The 16,991-nt window shown below is 36.7% G+C and overlaps 1 protein-coding gene across 1 annotated transcript; it reads left to right on the top strand.

Moving 5' to 3' along the window:
- Positions 1-369: 369 nt before the first annotated feature.
- LOC107786373 (uncharacterized) lies at positions 370-3,611 on the top strand. The gene has a single exon (XM_016607841.2). It carries the CDS (start codon positions 543-545, stop codon positions 3,081-3,083), a length of 2,541 nt encoding a protein of 846 aa, XP_016463327.1. The 5' UTR covers positions 370-542; the 3' UTR covers positions 3,084-3,611.
- Positions 3,612-16,991: the final 13,380 nt, after the last annotated feature.

Raw genomic sequence — 16,991 nt, 5'->3', positions numbered from 1 at the left:
AGTGAAATGTTAGGCGCCATCACGATTCATAGGGTGGGAATTCGGGGTCGTGACAACTTTAATATATGGAAATTAAGCGGGGAAAGTACACAAACAACTATTATTTAGGAATTAATCAATACTTATTTTGTCCTAAAAATTTAAACTAAAATTTTTAACTTCAATAAAAACTAAAATTTAGGATACATTAGCTAATTTTTAAATAACATTCCTTTAGTGTGGTTACTTGGTACCATTCCAACAAAATAAGCTTTTTGGTATTTGCACAATAAGCTTTTAAAAATAATTTTAATTTTTCCCGAAAATAAAAAATGGGAGACAATTTCCACTCGAAAATACATTCTTGGAAGGATCCCAGTAAACCCCAACTTAAACTTTGAAATCAGTGTGTGGGTGTGATAGAATCGGCTCTCTCTCATAGATAGCTTCCCTCTCCTCCTCCTCCTCTCTCTCTCATTCTATCATCAACAAATGTGCTGTAAAACATGAATTGAGAATAGCAGCAGCTTCACTTCCTTACCAGAATTCTCAATCTTGCAGCCATGGAAGGTTCTCTTTACCCAAATAGGCCAATCTTGCCAGTCCAATCCACAAAGCCAACACCTTTACCTCCAAACCAGCGCCTCAAATTGAATCCCACCACCATTTCCCCCCTCCCACCTCTCAAACAACAGCAACAACAACAGCCCCCTTCCTCTTCTACTTCTTTCCCTCTTGATTCTCTTCTCCAACAGCTCCTTCATGTTTCCTCTTCAACTCCTCCAAGAACTATTAAGTTTTCAAGAATTGGAAATACCCATTTGTCTTCTCTTCCTATTTCTTTGGAAAATCAAGAAAATGATGATACCCTTTTGGAGAATATGAGGGTTACTGTTCCAAAGTTGGAATCTTTTGGGGAGGATGATGATGGTTCGCTTGATTTTCTCCCTCTCAACTGTAAGTTAATGATTGATTCAATTCTTGAACGCCCTCTCTGTAATTTGAGCGCATTCTTTGATTCTGTGAAATTTGAGTTGCTTGAAGTTGATTTGATGAGTCTTTTAAAGGGGTTAGATGTTTTAGGCAAATGGGATAGTGCCATTCTGTTGTTTGAATGGGTTGTCTTGAACTTACATGTTGAAAATGACAAGCTAGATAGTCAAGTTATTGAATTTATGGTGAAGGTTTTGGGTAGGGAAAATCAGCATTTGGTGACTTCAAAACTGTTTGATGTTATTCCGTTTGAGGATTACTCGCTTGATGTTCGAGCGTGGACGACTGTTCTACATGCTTATTCGCGTATTGGGATGTATGACAAGGCAATTGCATTGTTTGAATATGTGAAGGAGAAAGGTTTATCTCCCACCTTGGTTACTTACAATGTTATGTTAGATGTTTATGGTAAAAAGGGTAGGTCTTGGAACAATATTTTAGTGCTTTTAGATGAAATGAGGAGTAATGGACTTGAATTTGACGAGTTCACTTGTAGCACGGTGATAGCTGCTTGTGGAAGGGAAGGGTTGTTGGAGGAAGCAAAAGAGTTTTTTGATGGGTTGAAGAAAAAGGGTTATGTTCCGGGAACGGTTGCTTACAATGCTTTACTCCAAGTGTTTGGTAAGGCTGGAATTTACTCAGAGGCTTTGAGCGTACTGAAAGAAATGGAGGAGAATAATTGCCCTCCTGATTCGGTGACCTATAACGAGCTGGTGGCAGCTTATGTGAGAGCTGGCTTCCTCGAAGAGGGAGCTGCTCTTATAGGCACAATGTCACAAAAGGGTGTAATGCCAAATGCTATTACTTATACTACAGTGATAGATGCCTATGGTAAGGCAGGGAAGGAGGACCAGGCCTTGAGCTTTTTCAAGCAAATGAAACAATCAGGTTGTGTTCCTAATGTTTGTACATATAATGCAATCCTTGGGATGCTGGGAAAGAAATCTCGAGTAGAAGAGATGATGGATATGATATCTGATATGAAATTAAATGGCTGTGCCCCAAACCGAATTACTTGGAACACAATGCTTGCAATGTGTGGAAATAGGGGAATGCAAAAATATGTAAATCGTGTTTTCCATGAGATGAAAAGCTGCGGTTTCGAGCCTGATAGAGACACATTTAATACTTTGATCCGTGCTTATGGCAGGTGTGATTCTGATTTTAATGCTGCAAAGATGTATGATGAGATGATTGAAGCAGGATTTACTCCATGTGTCACAACATACAACGCGCTTCTTAATGCCCTTGCTCGTCGAGGTGATTGGAGAGCAGCTGAATCTGTTTTCTCAGACATGAAAAGTAAAGGCTTTAAGCCCAGTGAAACTACTTACTCTTTGATGCTCCATTGCTATTCCAAGGGAGGGAACGTGAGAGGTGTGGAGAGAATCGCAAAGGAAATTTATGATGGTCATATCTTTCCTAGTTGGATGCTTTTGAGAACCCTCATTCTTGCAAATTTCAAGTGTAGATCTCTCATGGGTATGGAGAGAGCATTTCAGGAATTACAGAAAAATGGATACAGGCCAGATTTGGTCATATTTAACTCCATGCTTTCCATATTTGCAAGGAACAAGATGTATGACCGTGCTCACGAGATGCTGCATTTAATTAGGGAGAATGGTCTGCAACCAGATCTTGTTACATATAATAGTTTAATGGATATGTATGCTAGAGCCGGTGAATGTTGGAAAGCTGAGGAACTCCTTAATCGACTGCAGAAGACTGTAGGAAAGCCAGACCTTGTATCATATAACACTGTCATTAAAGCATTCTGCAGACAAGGTCGTATGGAGGAGGCCGTAAGAATTTTCTCCCAGATGACAGAAAAGGGAATTCGACCATGCATTGTTACATATAATACATTTGTTGCTGGATTTGCAGCTCGAGGAATGTTCTCCGAGGTAAATGAATTGATCAGTTATATGATCCAGCACGAGTGCAGACCAAATGAGCTAACATATAAGACTATTGTTGATGGTTACTGTAAAGCAAAAAGATACCAAGAAGCTATGGACTTTGTGTTGAATATTAGGGAAAAAGATACCACTTTTGATGAAGAATCTTTACAAAGATTTGCTTCTCGAGTTAGGGGAAATGTGGAGTCATGACTTAATAATTTCCTGTGCTACCTCACTCTTTAATAAATTGAGGTCCAAGTTTATTGGTAAACTTCCATTGAAGATTGGAAGAGAGAGAGAGAGAGGGAAGAACTGAGGAAAGTCCGAAAACTTCCTTAACTCGTTATTTTGCTTCTATTCCCTCCCTTCCTTTAGCTATCAACCACTGAAGTTGCAACAATTTGATGGGAAGGGCAACTCAAGATATCACAGGGCGAACTCCTTTTCTCATCCTAAGTTTTAACTTGCTTTATAGAGACTCCAAACATAGATATGAACAAAAGAACTACAACATTATGATTGTTCTCTCATCCACCAGCTCTATGTATAAAGTACTTCCCTATACAACTGAGGTGTTACTGCAAGTTTTTTCAAGCTAGCACTAGACCAAATTCTCAGGATGACTTTTGGATTTTGTAAGAAATATAGAGTTATGAAACCTGAAATTGAATGTTGCAGCTTTCTTTTTGTACCATTTATAGTTTCATATGGATATAATAAATGTCATTGTATTGCTTCTGATAGACTGCTTTGTATATGCTTTGCAACATTCTTTCTTCATTCAATTTTAAGGGCTCCAATCTGCTTATTACTGCTGTTATAGTAACAATTAATCTTGCGTATTTCTCATCTAGTCATCTATGGCACTTGGCTGCTAACAAAAGAGTTTTCAATATCAAGAATGAAACTTATAAACTTTTAGTTGACAATGTTATTTCAATATTATTTTAATACGTCATTTCTTATACTTATGAACAAGGTAGACTGCTAGATAAGTAGGCTACTATCCGACTAGTAGGACATGCAGTTCTACTTCTGCCTTTTGCGAATGATGCAAAGTAAATGTACGAAAAATACTGGATTGAGATCTCTGTCTTCGAATATAAAATCCTTATCTCTTCTCGTTTTGCTTAATCTTAAACACCCCCACAAAAGAAAAATGATTTTGGAACCTTACTCTTTCTTACTCAAAACACAATTAAGAGAGAAAAAGCAAAAACACAGGTCAAAACCGGGGGGGGGGGGGGGGTGTTCTCAGAGAAAGAGTCGTCTAGTTTGAATTGATTTCTGTTTTTCTACTTCTGTAAATAAGTGATTATCAGATAAATAATTCAACAGAAAATGGTAATATTTTTCCCTATACTTTGAGAAATAAGTCATATCTACCCTCCATTTAGATTATCATATTGATGGCAAATGCTTCTCCCCTAGCCCTTTTGTTCTTGGTTAGGAATTATGGACATTCATTATTAGATAACTATTGATATTTCGTTCCCTTGGATGTCCATATATAATGTGCCTCGTTAAAATCTTACTAAAAAAACTCATGGAAAACCCACTCTTGTCTAAAAAAAAAGAATATATATATATATATATATATATATATATATCATTATTTTGCTGCCTCGTTAAAAATTTTGTCAGAAAAACTAGTGGAATAAAACCTTGGCTAAGAGAAAAGGAGTACAATGCGTCTTTTGCTCTCCCTGATAAAAACATTACTTAATATCTCAGAGATGACAAATTCTAATCTTGTGTTACAACTTCTCAATTGTTGAGATTGACAATGCTTTAATGAACTATTCCTTAAAATTTTAGTTGAAAGAATTTGTTGAATATCTATTTTGCTATTCTCTTGAAGATCATGTCTATAAAAGAATTTTGGTGAGATGTGCTTCGTTCAACCTCCTTTGTTGTGCCTCCTTCAATATACCTTCTTTCAATTGAGCTATGCAAGCATCATTGTCTTTAATATTATTAGATTTTTTAAAAAACTCACATATCTCCTATGTATTGAGTCACTTGATTTATAAGTTACTAGTATCTTGGCATGACATTGTAGAATATCATAATCTAGCAGCATCCTCACATGCAAATAGATTGCTTAAAGAATAAACTTCAAGTAATGCTCTACATTTGCATAACCAACAAAACCTTTTCAATATTTATTAGGATAAACAAATCTATATTAATGATTCCTTTTGCTATATAATACTAATCGTATTACAATATCTCCGCATAGGAGTAAAATTATATCTCGCTAGCATATTGTTATACTCATGGTTCTAACAAGATACATAAGTGCACTAATTGCACTAAGACACAAAAATAAATCATATATGTTATGATTGCTTTAATCCATATAAGAATTTGCTGAAACTTTATTTAACAAATATTTTGAAAACTTTTTATATGTTTCAGAATAATTTAAATCTTTCAAGTATTTTTACTATATGCATATCATGTTTTTCATGTATTGCTAGACTAAGAACATGTCTCCATATAATGAATGTCAGGACATTTATAAAAAAGAATTATGCCACCCTACTGGCTTTATACTTTCAGGTATTGGGAGTATCCATCCAAAACTCATGTTTTCCAAGTAAATTAATATTGATTCCGCATTTTTCATTTAGCCAATCATTTATCTTTTCACATTCTATGACTGATTTGAGCTTAATATCCATGTCATTGTTTATAATATTGAGTGTTACATTATATCAAAGATATCATCGACGATCTTTTTACGTCGGTTCCATCATTACCCAATAAATACATAATTTATTGAGATCTTTTTATCCCATTATTTTTAAATATTCGAGCCTCTCCCATGAGATTTTATGAAGTGTTATGTCACGAGGTTCTTCTGGAGAACTTGCCTCATTATTGTGATCATCTTAATCATTTGCTCATGTCCTTCGACAAAGAGTTTTATCTTTGGAATCGAATAGTTTATCACACTATATGTGTGTCATAGACTCTGTCCTTCAAAAATTTTAATTCTAATTGGAGCATTTGCAGCTGGAATATTTTATTTTTCTTTGAGTCAGCAAACGAGTCCAGCAATTATTTGCAACTTTTTTGCAAATAGATTATCTTTTGAACTTCAAGTTCATATTTTTCTTGTACAAGGATCTAGATAATTCCTTTTACATATAACTTTCAACTGCTTATTCTCCCCCTTCTAATGTTGGAATCACCAACGTGTATCCCCGACCTTCTTTGGGGACCCATCTTTATGTGTTATGATGGAGCAACTGAAATATAGATCGCACATTCAAACTTTTTAGATGAGAAATATTTTATTTTTGACCCTTAATCAATCATGATCGGGAGAATTAATGATAACTCGTTGATGCATACAAATGCTATTACATGTTAAATAGCATATCTTGTATCAAATTTAGGAGCTTTATTGTAACGATCAAGCCAGTCATTTTGTATATTTGAGCCCTATTCTCCTATTTATTCTTTTCTTATATTTATTTATTATTTTATAATATTTTGGGATGGTTGTCTTGGTTTCGAAGAGGTGTAACGACCCGGCCGGTCGTTTTGAGTATTACAATCTCGTTTTCCTATTTTCTGCTCAAATTATACTTTATAGTTATTGTGTGACTTGTCGGGATAATTGGTTCGGGTCCGGTGAGATTTTGGAATGAATTGAAACACTTAGTTCCAAGGTTTAAAGCTTAAGTTAAAATAGTGATCGGATGTCGACTTATATGTAAACGATCCCAGAATGGAGTTTTGATGAATTCAATAGCTCCGTACGGTGATTTTGGACTTATGAGCGTGTCCGAAAAATTATTTGGAGGTATGTATTGGAATTAGGCTTGAAATGCCGAAAGATAAATTTTTGGGAAGTGGACCCCTTTGCCGCATATGCGGAAATAACTGGGGCAGAACCTTAAATTCGAGGGTTCGACATTTTCACCCATTTTTCGGATTTTGGAGCTTGGGTTGGGTGATTTTGGAGAGGAAATTTTCCACACAACTTGGGGTAAGTGTTCTTAACTCTCTTGTGATTATATTCCATGAATTAATCTTCATTTTTGGTGTAAGATTATTGAATCTTCAAGAGAAATAGAAGAAAATTTTTATAATGTCACAAAACAAATTTTTCAAGTCTGAATACCCGATTTGGAGTCGGATTTGAGTGAAATTAGTATGGTTGAACTTGTAATTGGATGGGTTATCGTATTTTGTGCGTTTTGTCGGATGTCGAGACGTGGGTTCCACGAGTGATTTTGGGGGCGAAATTTTGGATTTTGTGGAAAATATTAGCATTTTGATATGGAATTAATTCCTATAAATTGTGTGAATTGAATCAAATTAATTGTGGTAGATTCGAGCCGTTCGGGAGTTGATACACGCATCATGGGATTTCTGGAGCATTGTTTAGCTTGCTCGATATTGGATTCGGCTTGTTCGAGGTAAGTAACTCTTCTAATCTTGGAGTTGAGGGTATGAATCCTGAATATATGTATTTCATGAATTGTTGGGAGGTGACGCACATGCTAGGTGACAGGCGTATGGGCGTGCACTATAGAAATTATAACATAATTGTTTATGTGGAATTTTGTAGTAAAATAATCTTGGCATTTTCCATGCGGTTTTATGTCTTAAGGAAATTGAGCTAAAAAGCATAATAAAAATCACGTTGAGGCTATGTGCCAGTATTATTGGGACCCACCGAGGTCATATTGTTGTGAATTATTTGTTTTCAATTGAAAATTTATACTCAGTCATATTTATGTCATTACATATCATATCTCAGTCTCTGTTGTTACTTATTGATACATTATTTCATCATTTTTGGGCTATTTTTATGGCATTGTGAGCCCATGAGAGAGAGATTGGAGAGATTGATGACTGAGTGAGACCGAGGGCCTGTTTGTGAGGATTATTATGTGGATCTGAGCTGCCCGCCTGCAACAGGCCATATATGCTTTATTATAGCACGCGAGTTGTCTCTGCGGATCCAGATATTTTTATAGCACGTGAGTTGACCGTGCGGATCTAGATATTATATTATAGCACGTGAGTTGTCCGTGCAACACGTGAGTTGTCCGTGCTTATAGCGCTTGGGCTATAGGAGCCCCTCATGAGTGTGTACACACCCCTAGTGAGCGCAGTCGACTATAAACAGGGATCGGTCTGCACGCCGCAACAGGTATTGTATAGCGCTGAGTTATTGAGTGTGCTGAGCATAGTGAGAGAATGTGAGACAGTGAGATTTAGTACTCTGAGAGTGTGAGTACATGAGTACAATCTCTGAGATGCATTGCAGTGACATGCACACATGACATACATGCATAGAGATGTGTTTTCCTCATGCTGTACGGTATCATATTATTCATGATTTCTCACACATGTTGACAGATGGGCATAGTGATCCATTTGTTTTACACTGGTTATCTGGAAAGAAAATGAGATAGTTTATTTATTATTAAAAGGATTTTGAAAAAATTACTGTTTTCAAACTTATTCATATTTTTGGCAACTTCGGCAAAAGATTTGAGTCTTCACTGATGGATTTGAAAGGAAGAACTATTATATTTTGTTGAAATCATGATTTGTCTGAGCATTTTTATCTCTGAGTTACTTATGGTATTATTTGATTTATATTGTTATGGACTGTTGTGGACTATTGGTTTTGGACCCGACCTTGGTGGAAGCTCATCACTACTTTCATCCTACGGCTAGGTTTGTTACTTACTCAGTACATGGGGTCGGTTGTACTGATACTATACTTATGCACATTGCGTGCAGATGTTGGTTGTTGTTGTTGCTGTGCTCGATGGTTATGGGATTTGAAGATGTACTTACGTTCCTGTTGTAGCTACCTCTTGTTCAAGGTAGCCTTAGATTTATAAAAGCCCCGTTTATGTATTATTCAAACATACTATGTAATTAATTTATTTCTGCTTTGTATACTCTTTTCTTAGAAGCTCATGATTTGTACTATCAGTTCTTGGGGATTGTATAAGATTAAGACATTTATTTACTTAAATTGATTTAATAATCATTATTCGAATGGGATATTTGGTAATTGGCTTACCTAACGGGTTGAGTTAGGTGCCATCACGACTAGTTGGATTTTGGGTCGTGAAAAAAGGCTTGAGAGTAAATTGGAACACTTAGTTCCATTTTTGGAAGCTTAAGTTGCTAGAGTTAATCAAGGTTTGACTTTTAAGTAAACGACATCAGAATCAAAATTTGATGGTTTCAATAGGCCCGTATGGTTATTTTGGACTTAAGTGTATATTCAGAATTGGATTTGGAGGTTCCTAGAGGGATCAGGCAGCACACCACAACAAGTATTGTATAGCGATGAGTGATTGAGTGTGCTGAGCATAGTGAGAGAGAATGTGAGACAGTGAGATTTAGTACTCTAAGAGTGTGAGTTCATGAGTACAATCTCTGAGATACATTGTAGTGACATGCACACATGACATACATGCATAGAGATGTGTTTTTCTCATCCTGTACGGTATCATATTATTCATGATTTATCACACATGTTCACAGATGGGCATAGTGATGCATTTGTTTTACATTGGTTATCTAGAAAGAAAATGAGACATTTTATTTATTATTGAAAGGATTTTTAAAAAAATACTGTTTTCAAACTTATTCATATTTTTGGCAACTTCGGCAAAAGATATGAGTCTTCACTGAATGATTTGAAAGGAAGAACTATTTTCTTTTTTGAAATCATGATTTGGTTGAGCATTTTTATCTCTGAGTTACTTCTGGTATTATTTGGTTTATGTTGTTATGGACTGTTGTGGACTATTGGTTTTGGACCCGACCTTGGTAAAAGCTCGTCACTACTTTCAACCTACGGCTAGGTTTTATACTTACTCTGTACATGGGGTCGGTTGTACTGATACTACACTTCTGCACATTACGTGCAGATGTTGGCTGTTGTTGTTGCTGTGCTTGATAGTTGCGGGATTTGAAGATGTACCCGCGTTCCTGTTGTAGCTTCCTCTTGTTCAGGGTAGCCTTAGATTTATAAAATCTCTGTTTATGTATTATTCAAACATACTATGCAATTAATTCATTGCCGCTTTGTATACTCTTTTCTTAGAAGCTCATGATTTGTACTATCAGTTCTTGGGGATTGTATAAGATTAAGACATTTATTTACTTAAATTGCTTTAATAATCATCATTGGAATGTGATATTTGGTAATTGGCTTACCTAACGGGTTGGGTTAGGTGCCATCACGATTAGTTGGATTTTGGGTCGTGACAAGGTGGTATCAGAGCTCTAGGTTCATAGGTTCTACACGTTATGAGCAAGTGTCTAGTAGAGTTTTGCAAAACGGTATGATGACGTCCATACTTATCTTCGAGAGGCTATACTTCCCATCTTTCTTTTCTTATCGTGCGCAATTGATTCAGCTTGAGACATAAACTCTTTGAATTCCTTCCATGTATTCGTATGCGCACATGAGCGCTCGGTAATAGCTGTGCATCGCTGTCTTGTGATTTCATGAACGAAGTTCGAGATGAGTATTCTATGTTTTGGTGATGGGCCAGTCTGGAGGACTTGAGGCCAGGTTTAGACCGTAGCTTAAGCTTGGTAGCTTCAGTTGTAACTCGTACAATTGGACTTATATGTCCGGTAATGACCATAGAGTGGAATTTGTGGCTCAACGAGCAGTGGATTGACGGTGTGATGGGTATGATGTAACCGCGGAATGTGTTAAGATGATTGGAATATGACGAGAAATGTTTCCTTGAAATGTAAAGGAAAGGCCATTGGGTGCTTGATTTTCGATTTGATATGACGAACAGTCTCGAGTAATGAATGTTTTGAAGGATCTTTCACATTGTTAAATTTTGGGACAAACCAAACTCTCATGTCTGGTTAATGAGTTTGGACTCAAATAGACTAAGTGATTGCATAGTAGTTTTGACTGCGAAAGGGTATAACAAGATACCCGTTTGAGGCTAAGTAGGTGGGTTATCCCCTGCAGAGTATTCTACGTAGGTGTATTCCTTATGATGTGAGTAGAGAGTTTCTTTTTTTTGCCGACGGGGTGTATGGGTAGAGATTTGAATTTGAATCTAGTTGAGAAAGTTTACTTGTGTGTTAAAAGGATGAGTACGAGCTTAGAGGATGATTGAGGTATTTTTATGGTTGGCATTGTATGAACTTGGGAAGACGTTTAGTTGGACTGACTGTGGCATTATGGCAGTAAGAGAGTATTGGTATTGTGAGTTATGGAATGTTTTAATCTATGGCTTTAAGCCAAGTGAGGGAGTCTGCTATTGACAATTTTTTTTAAAGCAACTATACCACTCGGCAACACTTGCCTAGTGGCTAATATATAAATAAAATCCCAAAATGGGTCCAAAGCTTACATGATGTCCAAACCAAAATAGAAGTTGCATGAAGCTACTAGCTATTAAAAAGATAGTAAAGCTAAAATCTAATGAACTAACTATTACAACATGATAAGTTGAATGCTTCCTTCTCCTATTAGTGTATGTGAATCCAATTGTCATTGGCAAATACCAAGCAGCACCTATCAAGCTCTCACCAGGCGTCAGGGTATACTGTCCAATGAATTCCAAACATCTCCACCACAGAGTTGAAGCCAACATAGTCTTCCAAATGTAGCTACTATATGATCTCCATATGCAGTGGACTAATTTTGTCCAAGTATTAATCATGTGCTCACTCATCAAAATTAATGTGTAGAAGAGGAGCCTAGCTTTAGGCAGGCTTTGCAGGGCAAAAGTTAGGCTTGAGCTGGCTTTAGGCAGGCTTTGCAGGGCAAAAGCCAGGCTTGAGCTGGCTTTAGGCAGGCTTTGCAGGGCAAAAGCCAGGCTTGATCTGGCTTTAGGCAGGCTTTGCAAGGCAAAAGCCAGGAATGAGCTGGCTTTAAGCAGGCTTTACAAGGGAAAGGCCAGGCTTTGAAATTGTGCCTTTTTGTGATCTTGTAAGCTCAGATCCTTCCATACTAGAACCTTTGGGGATTGTATAAGATTAAGACATTTATTTACTTACATTGATTTAATAATCATTATTCGAATGGGATATTTGGTAATTGGCTTACCTAACGGGTTGGGTTAGGTACCATCACGACTAGTTGGATTTTGGGTCGTGAAAAAAGGCTTGAGAGTAAATTGAAGCACTTAGTTCCATTTTTGGAAGCTTAAGTTGCTAGAGTTAACCAAGGTTTGACTTTTAAGTAAACGATATTAGAATCAAAATTTGATGGTTTCAATAGGCCTGTATGGTTATTTTAGACTTAAGTGTATATTCAGAATTGGATTTGGAGGTTCCTAGAGGGTTTTGGCTATAATTACTGGAAGTTGGAAATTTGAATGCTTGGAGAGTTTATAGTTTTGACCGGTAGTTGACTTTGATGTTATCGGACTCCTGTTGGTATTCCAAAATTTTGGATAGGTTCATTTAGTTGATTGACTCTTGTGTGAAAATTTTGGTTGTGATCCGGAATGTCAAAGTGTGAATCGGACGCATTTGATGGAGTTGGAATGTTTGAAAGTTAAGAGAAGGATTTTGATCTTCTAAGTGTGAATCGGTCATTTCTTGCTTTTGATATTATTTGTGGTGTTTCGAGCCCCTGGATAAGTTTGAATTAGGTATATGCACTTTTTGGTATGATTGAACGGGGCCTCGGGGGGCTCGGGTGTATTTTAGGATGGTTTCAGACTATTTTCTTATGTTTTGCAGCTGCTGGTTTTCAGATGCAGGGTGATACTTTCGCGATTCTGGAGGTGGGTCCCGCGTTAGCGGAGGAGGGGGCTGGCAAGTGGGATTTTTATCTTCGCATTTGCGTGTATGGGTCCGAATTCATGGAGGGATGGGGGTTGAAGCATCACATTCGCGTGCATGGGGTCGCGTTCGCGATGGTGTGGAGTTAGGCAGAGGTTTGGCCTTCGCGTTTACAGAGCAAGGCCCGCGTTCGCATATGCTTGTCAGACTTGGGCATTGCATTTGCTAGATGGTCTTCGCGTTCGCAATGTGGAGCAGGAGTTGGGGGATGAGTTTGGCCTTTGTGGTCGCGAAGGGGCTGTCGCGATCGCGATGTGTATCGCTGGCAGACTTTTTTAAGTTGGAATTTCAGGATTTTAGCCCATTGTATCATATTTTGAACCCTAGACTTGGAGAAAGGCGATTCTTAAAGAAGATTTTCATACAAGACTAAGGGGTAAGTGATTTCTACTCATTTGTGGTTATATTTCAAGAATTTACATGGATTATTAACACCTAAAACATGAGATTTGGAAGAGAAATCTAAAGTTTTTTGTCTACAATTTTAGAGAGTATAATTTGGGGAATTGTGGGTCGATTTGGATTCGATTTTGGAATCTAACCACAAATTTGAACTCGTGGGGTTATGGGTAGTAGGGATCTATCCCTTAACTCGAATTTTGACCATATGGGCCCGAGTTGACTTTTTTTTACTTTGAAATTTTATTGAAGATTGAAACTTTATTGTTTGGAATTGATTCCTATAACTTTGTTTGACTTTATTGAGTTACATTTGACTAGATTTGAGTCGTGTACAAGTTGATTTGAGAGGAAAAGATGTTTTAGGTTGAAGTTGTTACCGGGTGGAGGTAAGTCTCTTGTCTATCCTTGTAAATTCTCCCTATAGATGGTTTCTTTGCTATTTGCTACCTAATTTAGGTGCTTCGTATATGCGGAGTGACGAGCGTGTATGCGTGGCTAGGTTATGATATCTGATTAGAGTTAGGCTTAAATTATACCTTGTTGAGACTTTATGAATTGTTATCCATATTTTATTGATTTCATGACTACGTGATGAATATTAATCATAGTTAGAGATCATGCTAGACTATGATGTATGGATTTGAATGTGATGGACTTCTTTCACCGTGTTGGGATTTTTACTTTAGCCATATTTAGGGGTGTACGAGAAAAATCGATAAACCACACCAAACCGATAATTCGAGTCAAACCGAAAAAAAACCCGATGTGGTTTGGCATTGGAAAATAAAACCCGACCATAATTGGTTTGATTTGGTTTTAACTAAAAAAGTCAAACCAAAATCAAACCAACCCGATAGTACATTTATATAAATATTTATTATAATGTAATTTATAAATTTTCTTAAACGTTTTCATAGTTTTATCTTTTAACGTATTATTTCAAGTTTAGACTTAACATTCTTGAATGGTAAATAAATTTTATAGCCCATAAATGTAGTAACTCAAACAAAGTTCAAATCAATACTAATGCTAACAAAAGAAATTCAATTCAATACTAGGAATGGCGAACGTGTTGGATAATTATTTTAGTTTTACATTGTTTATAATGAAAATGCATAACTTAGTTTATCTTTTTCTTTAGTGCTTAATTATATAATTAATATTAGTATTTATTAGCTATACTTATTTTAACATGGCCTATATAGTATTTTTAGATTATGTTAATTTTTATTATGGCTTATTAATTAGCAATATTTGTTTTATGTAATTTCATTATTTTGTCTTTGTTATTGAATATTTTAGTATAATGCTATGATTTATCTCATATTATTGTGTTAGTTTCTTGGAAAATATATTATATAGTTGTATTTTACTAGGACTTAAGAAATATTTGGAGCACAAGTTACATATTTTATGCTATGAAGACTTTACAGGAAAAAACCCGAAAAATCCGAGAAAAATCGAGAATGAAAAACCCGACTTTGTTGGTTTGGTTTATAAATTTAAAAATCCGACACCATTGGTTTGGTTTGATAATTGAAAAATCCGAACCAACCCGACCTATGTACACCCCTAGCCATATTCATGCAATTTCCTTAGTTGACTTATGATTAGTGATTATTGGCTCTTATTGCTCATGCTTGATATCATGATCGAACCTAAGAATATGAAATGAATATATTAAACTATTATGGAAAGCTGAATTACATATTAGCCATAGTCATCTCTTATTCATATAAATATTTATCCATATTTTATTATTATATCTTGGTACGTCTTTATTACATCATCGCATATCCATATACATGAGTTGGAGAGTTGGATATTGAAGAAAGTTTAGGATTTTGGTACTAAAGATAGAGCAGAAATTGATTATGGATTTCAGTGGTATTAGTGGATCAGATTGCACGCTGCAACAATGCTTGAATATGGATCCGTCCCTTCGAAGTCAGGTGATTACCCATATTACTTTTGGCCCTATGAGCGCAGGCACCCAAATTGGTGTTAGTTTAGATACTTGGCCAATGTCGGGCATATGGATTGGTACTGTGAGGTATTGAGATTTAATAATGAGCATGCATATGCATTTTAGATTCGTGCAGTAGCTCTCATATATACCTATTGATTGGTTTATATCCTGATTTTGGAGGTAATTGAGATATTTGACTTTGTATTGTGTTTTCTTTTCCTGAAAAATATGTCTAGATATCAGATATTACTATGCCTCTACCTTGTACTCATTTGATGATATCATTCCTTAGCTATTGTTCTATTTTATGCTTTTACTTGCTTATCAAATTGCTAGTGAGTGTCAGTGTCAACCTCTTGTCACTACTTCTTTGAAGCTAGATTTGATACTTACTGAGTACCGTAGTCTTGTGTTCATACTATACTTCTACACATTTTTGTGCAGATTTTGAGGCCGGTACTAGTAATACCCATCCAACTACATATGGACTTACATCAGAGACTTCATGATGAGCTGCCTAATTTTTTGATCCACAACACATGGAATCCCCCTCCATTGATTATCTATTTTAATCTTTTTTATTTCTTTCAGAGAAATATTGTTATTTGATAGACACAATTCACTCGTATTAGATGCTCGTGATATTGTGACACCGGGCATTGCTAGACAATTGTGGTCATGTTTAGACCATGTCTTAGATATTTATACTTTTATACTGGTTTTGAGATTATTCGGTTTTTATATTTTATCATAAGTCTGTTAATGACTTCAAAATTTGGCTTCTAATATTGTTAATAGGTGTTGGCTTGCCTAGCAAGCAAGTTAGGTTCCATCATGATCTTTGATGGGATTTTGGGCCGTGACAAATTGGTATCAGAGCTCTAGGTTCTAAGGGTCTTATAAGTCACGATCATGCCTAATAGCGTCTTGTGGATCGATAAAACGATGGCAGTATCTATCTGCGAGAGGATATAGGGCTTTAGGAACTTTCCCTTTCTTGATTCTTTATGGTACATTATTATTGTCTAAATCTAAATCTTTCTCTTCTACTCTCTCACATATGATGAGAACTCATTCTTCAGCAGCATCGATGGGTGATGGAGAGGCAGCACCACCAGCTATAGCCAAGAGAGGCAGGAGCCGAGGTAGGGCCAAGGCTCCCACCAAGGGTTGCACAGTTGTAGGGAGTGGTAGAGCACCTACCGTAGCCCATTAGCAGACCAAATAAATATCATTGGACCCACTTGCAGATCAGGCGGAGGACCAGATTATTGATCATCATGTCGCGAGCTCAGTGACAACTCAGCATACATAGGGTTTTATTGCCGCACCGGTATTCCAAGAGGCTATGGCCAAGATGGTAAGTTTTATTGACACATTAACTTAGGCTGGAGTGGTTCCAATGGTTCCACCACATCTCAGGTTGGAGGGGGAGCTTAGACCCTTGTCGTTCATACTCCGGAGCAAGCTGCGGTGATATTTCAAATGTTGGGTGTATTGTCAACCTGTGGCGAGCAGTGTGTAGTGGTAGCTAGACCTGTGGTTGAGCCTGCTATGTCTACTTAGGAGAAGAAGAGGCTTTAAAGGTTTCAGATTACATCTTTCTCACTTTAATGGTGACGCTTCTAAGGATGCACGTGACTTTCTAGACCGATGTCATGAAATGCTTTGCACTTTAGGATTAGTAGATTCCAATGGTGTAGATTTCCTTACATTCTAGTTGAGAAGGGCTGCTAGGAAATAGTGGTAGACTTATGAGCTAGGTAGGCCAGCAGGTTCATCACCTCTTACTTGGACTCAATATTTGTACTTGTTTCTGGAGAGGTACATCCTACACACCATGAGGGATGAATTGAGAGGTCAGTTTTAGTGCCTTCAGTAGGATCGTATGACCGTGAATAAGTATGAGGGGGGATTCATAGATC

Source organism: Nicotiana tabacum, chromosome 9, assembly GCF_000715075.1.
Source record: "Nicotiana tabacum cultivar K326 chromosome 9, ASM71507v2, whole genome shotgun sequence".
Taxonomy (NCBI): domain Eukaryota; kingdom Viridiplantae; phylum Streptophyta; class Magnoliopsida; order Solanales; family Solanaceae; genus Nicotiana; species Nicotiana tabacum.
This window is presented reverse-complemented; position numbering and strand designations above follow the sequence as displayed.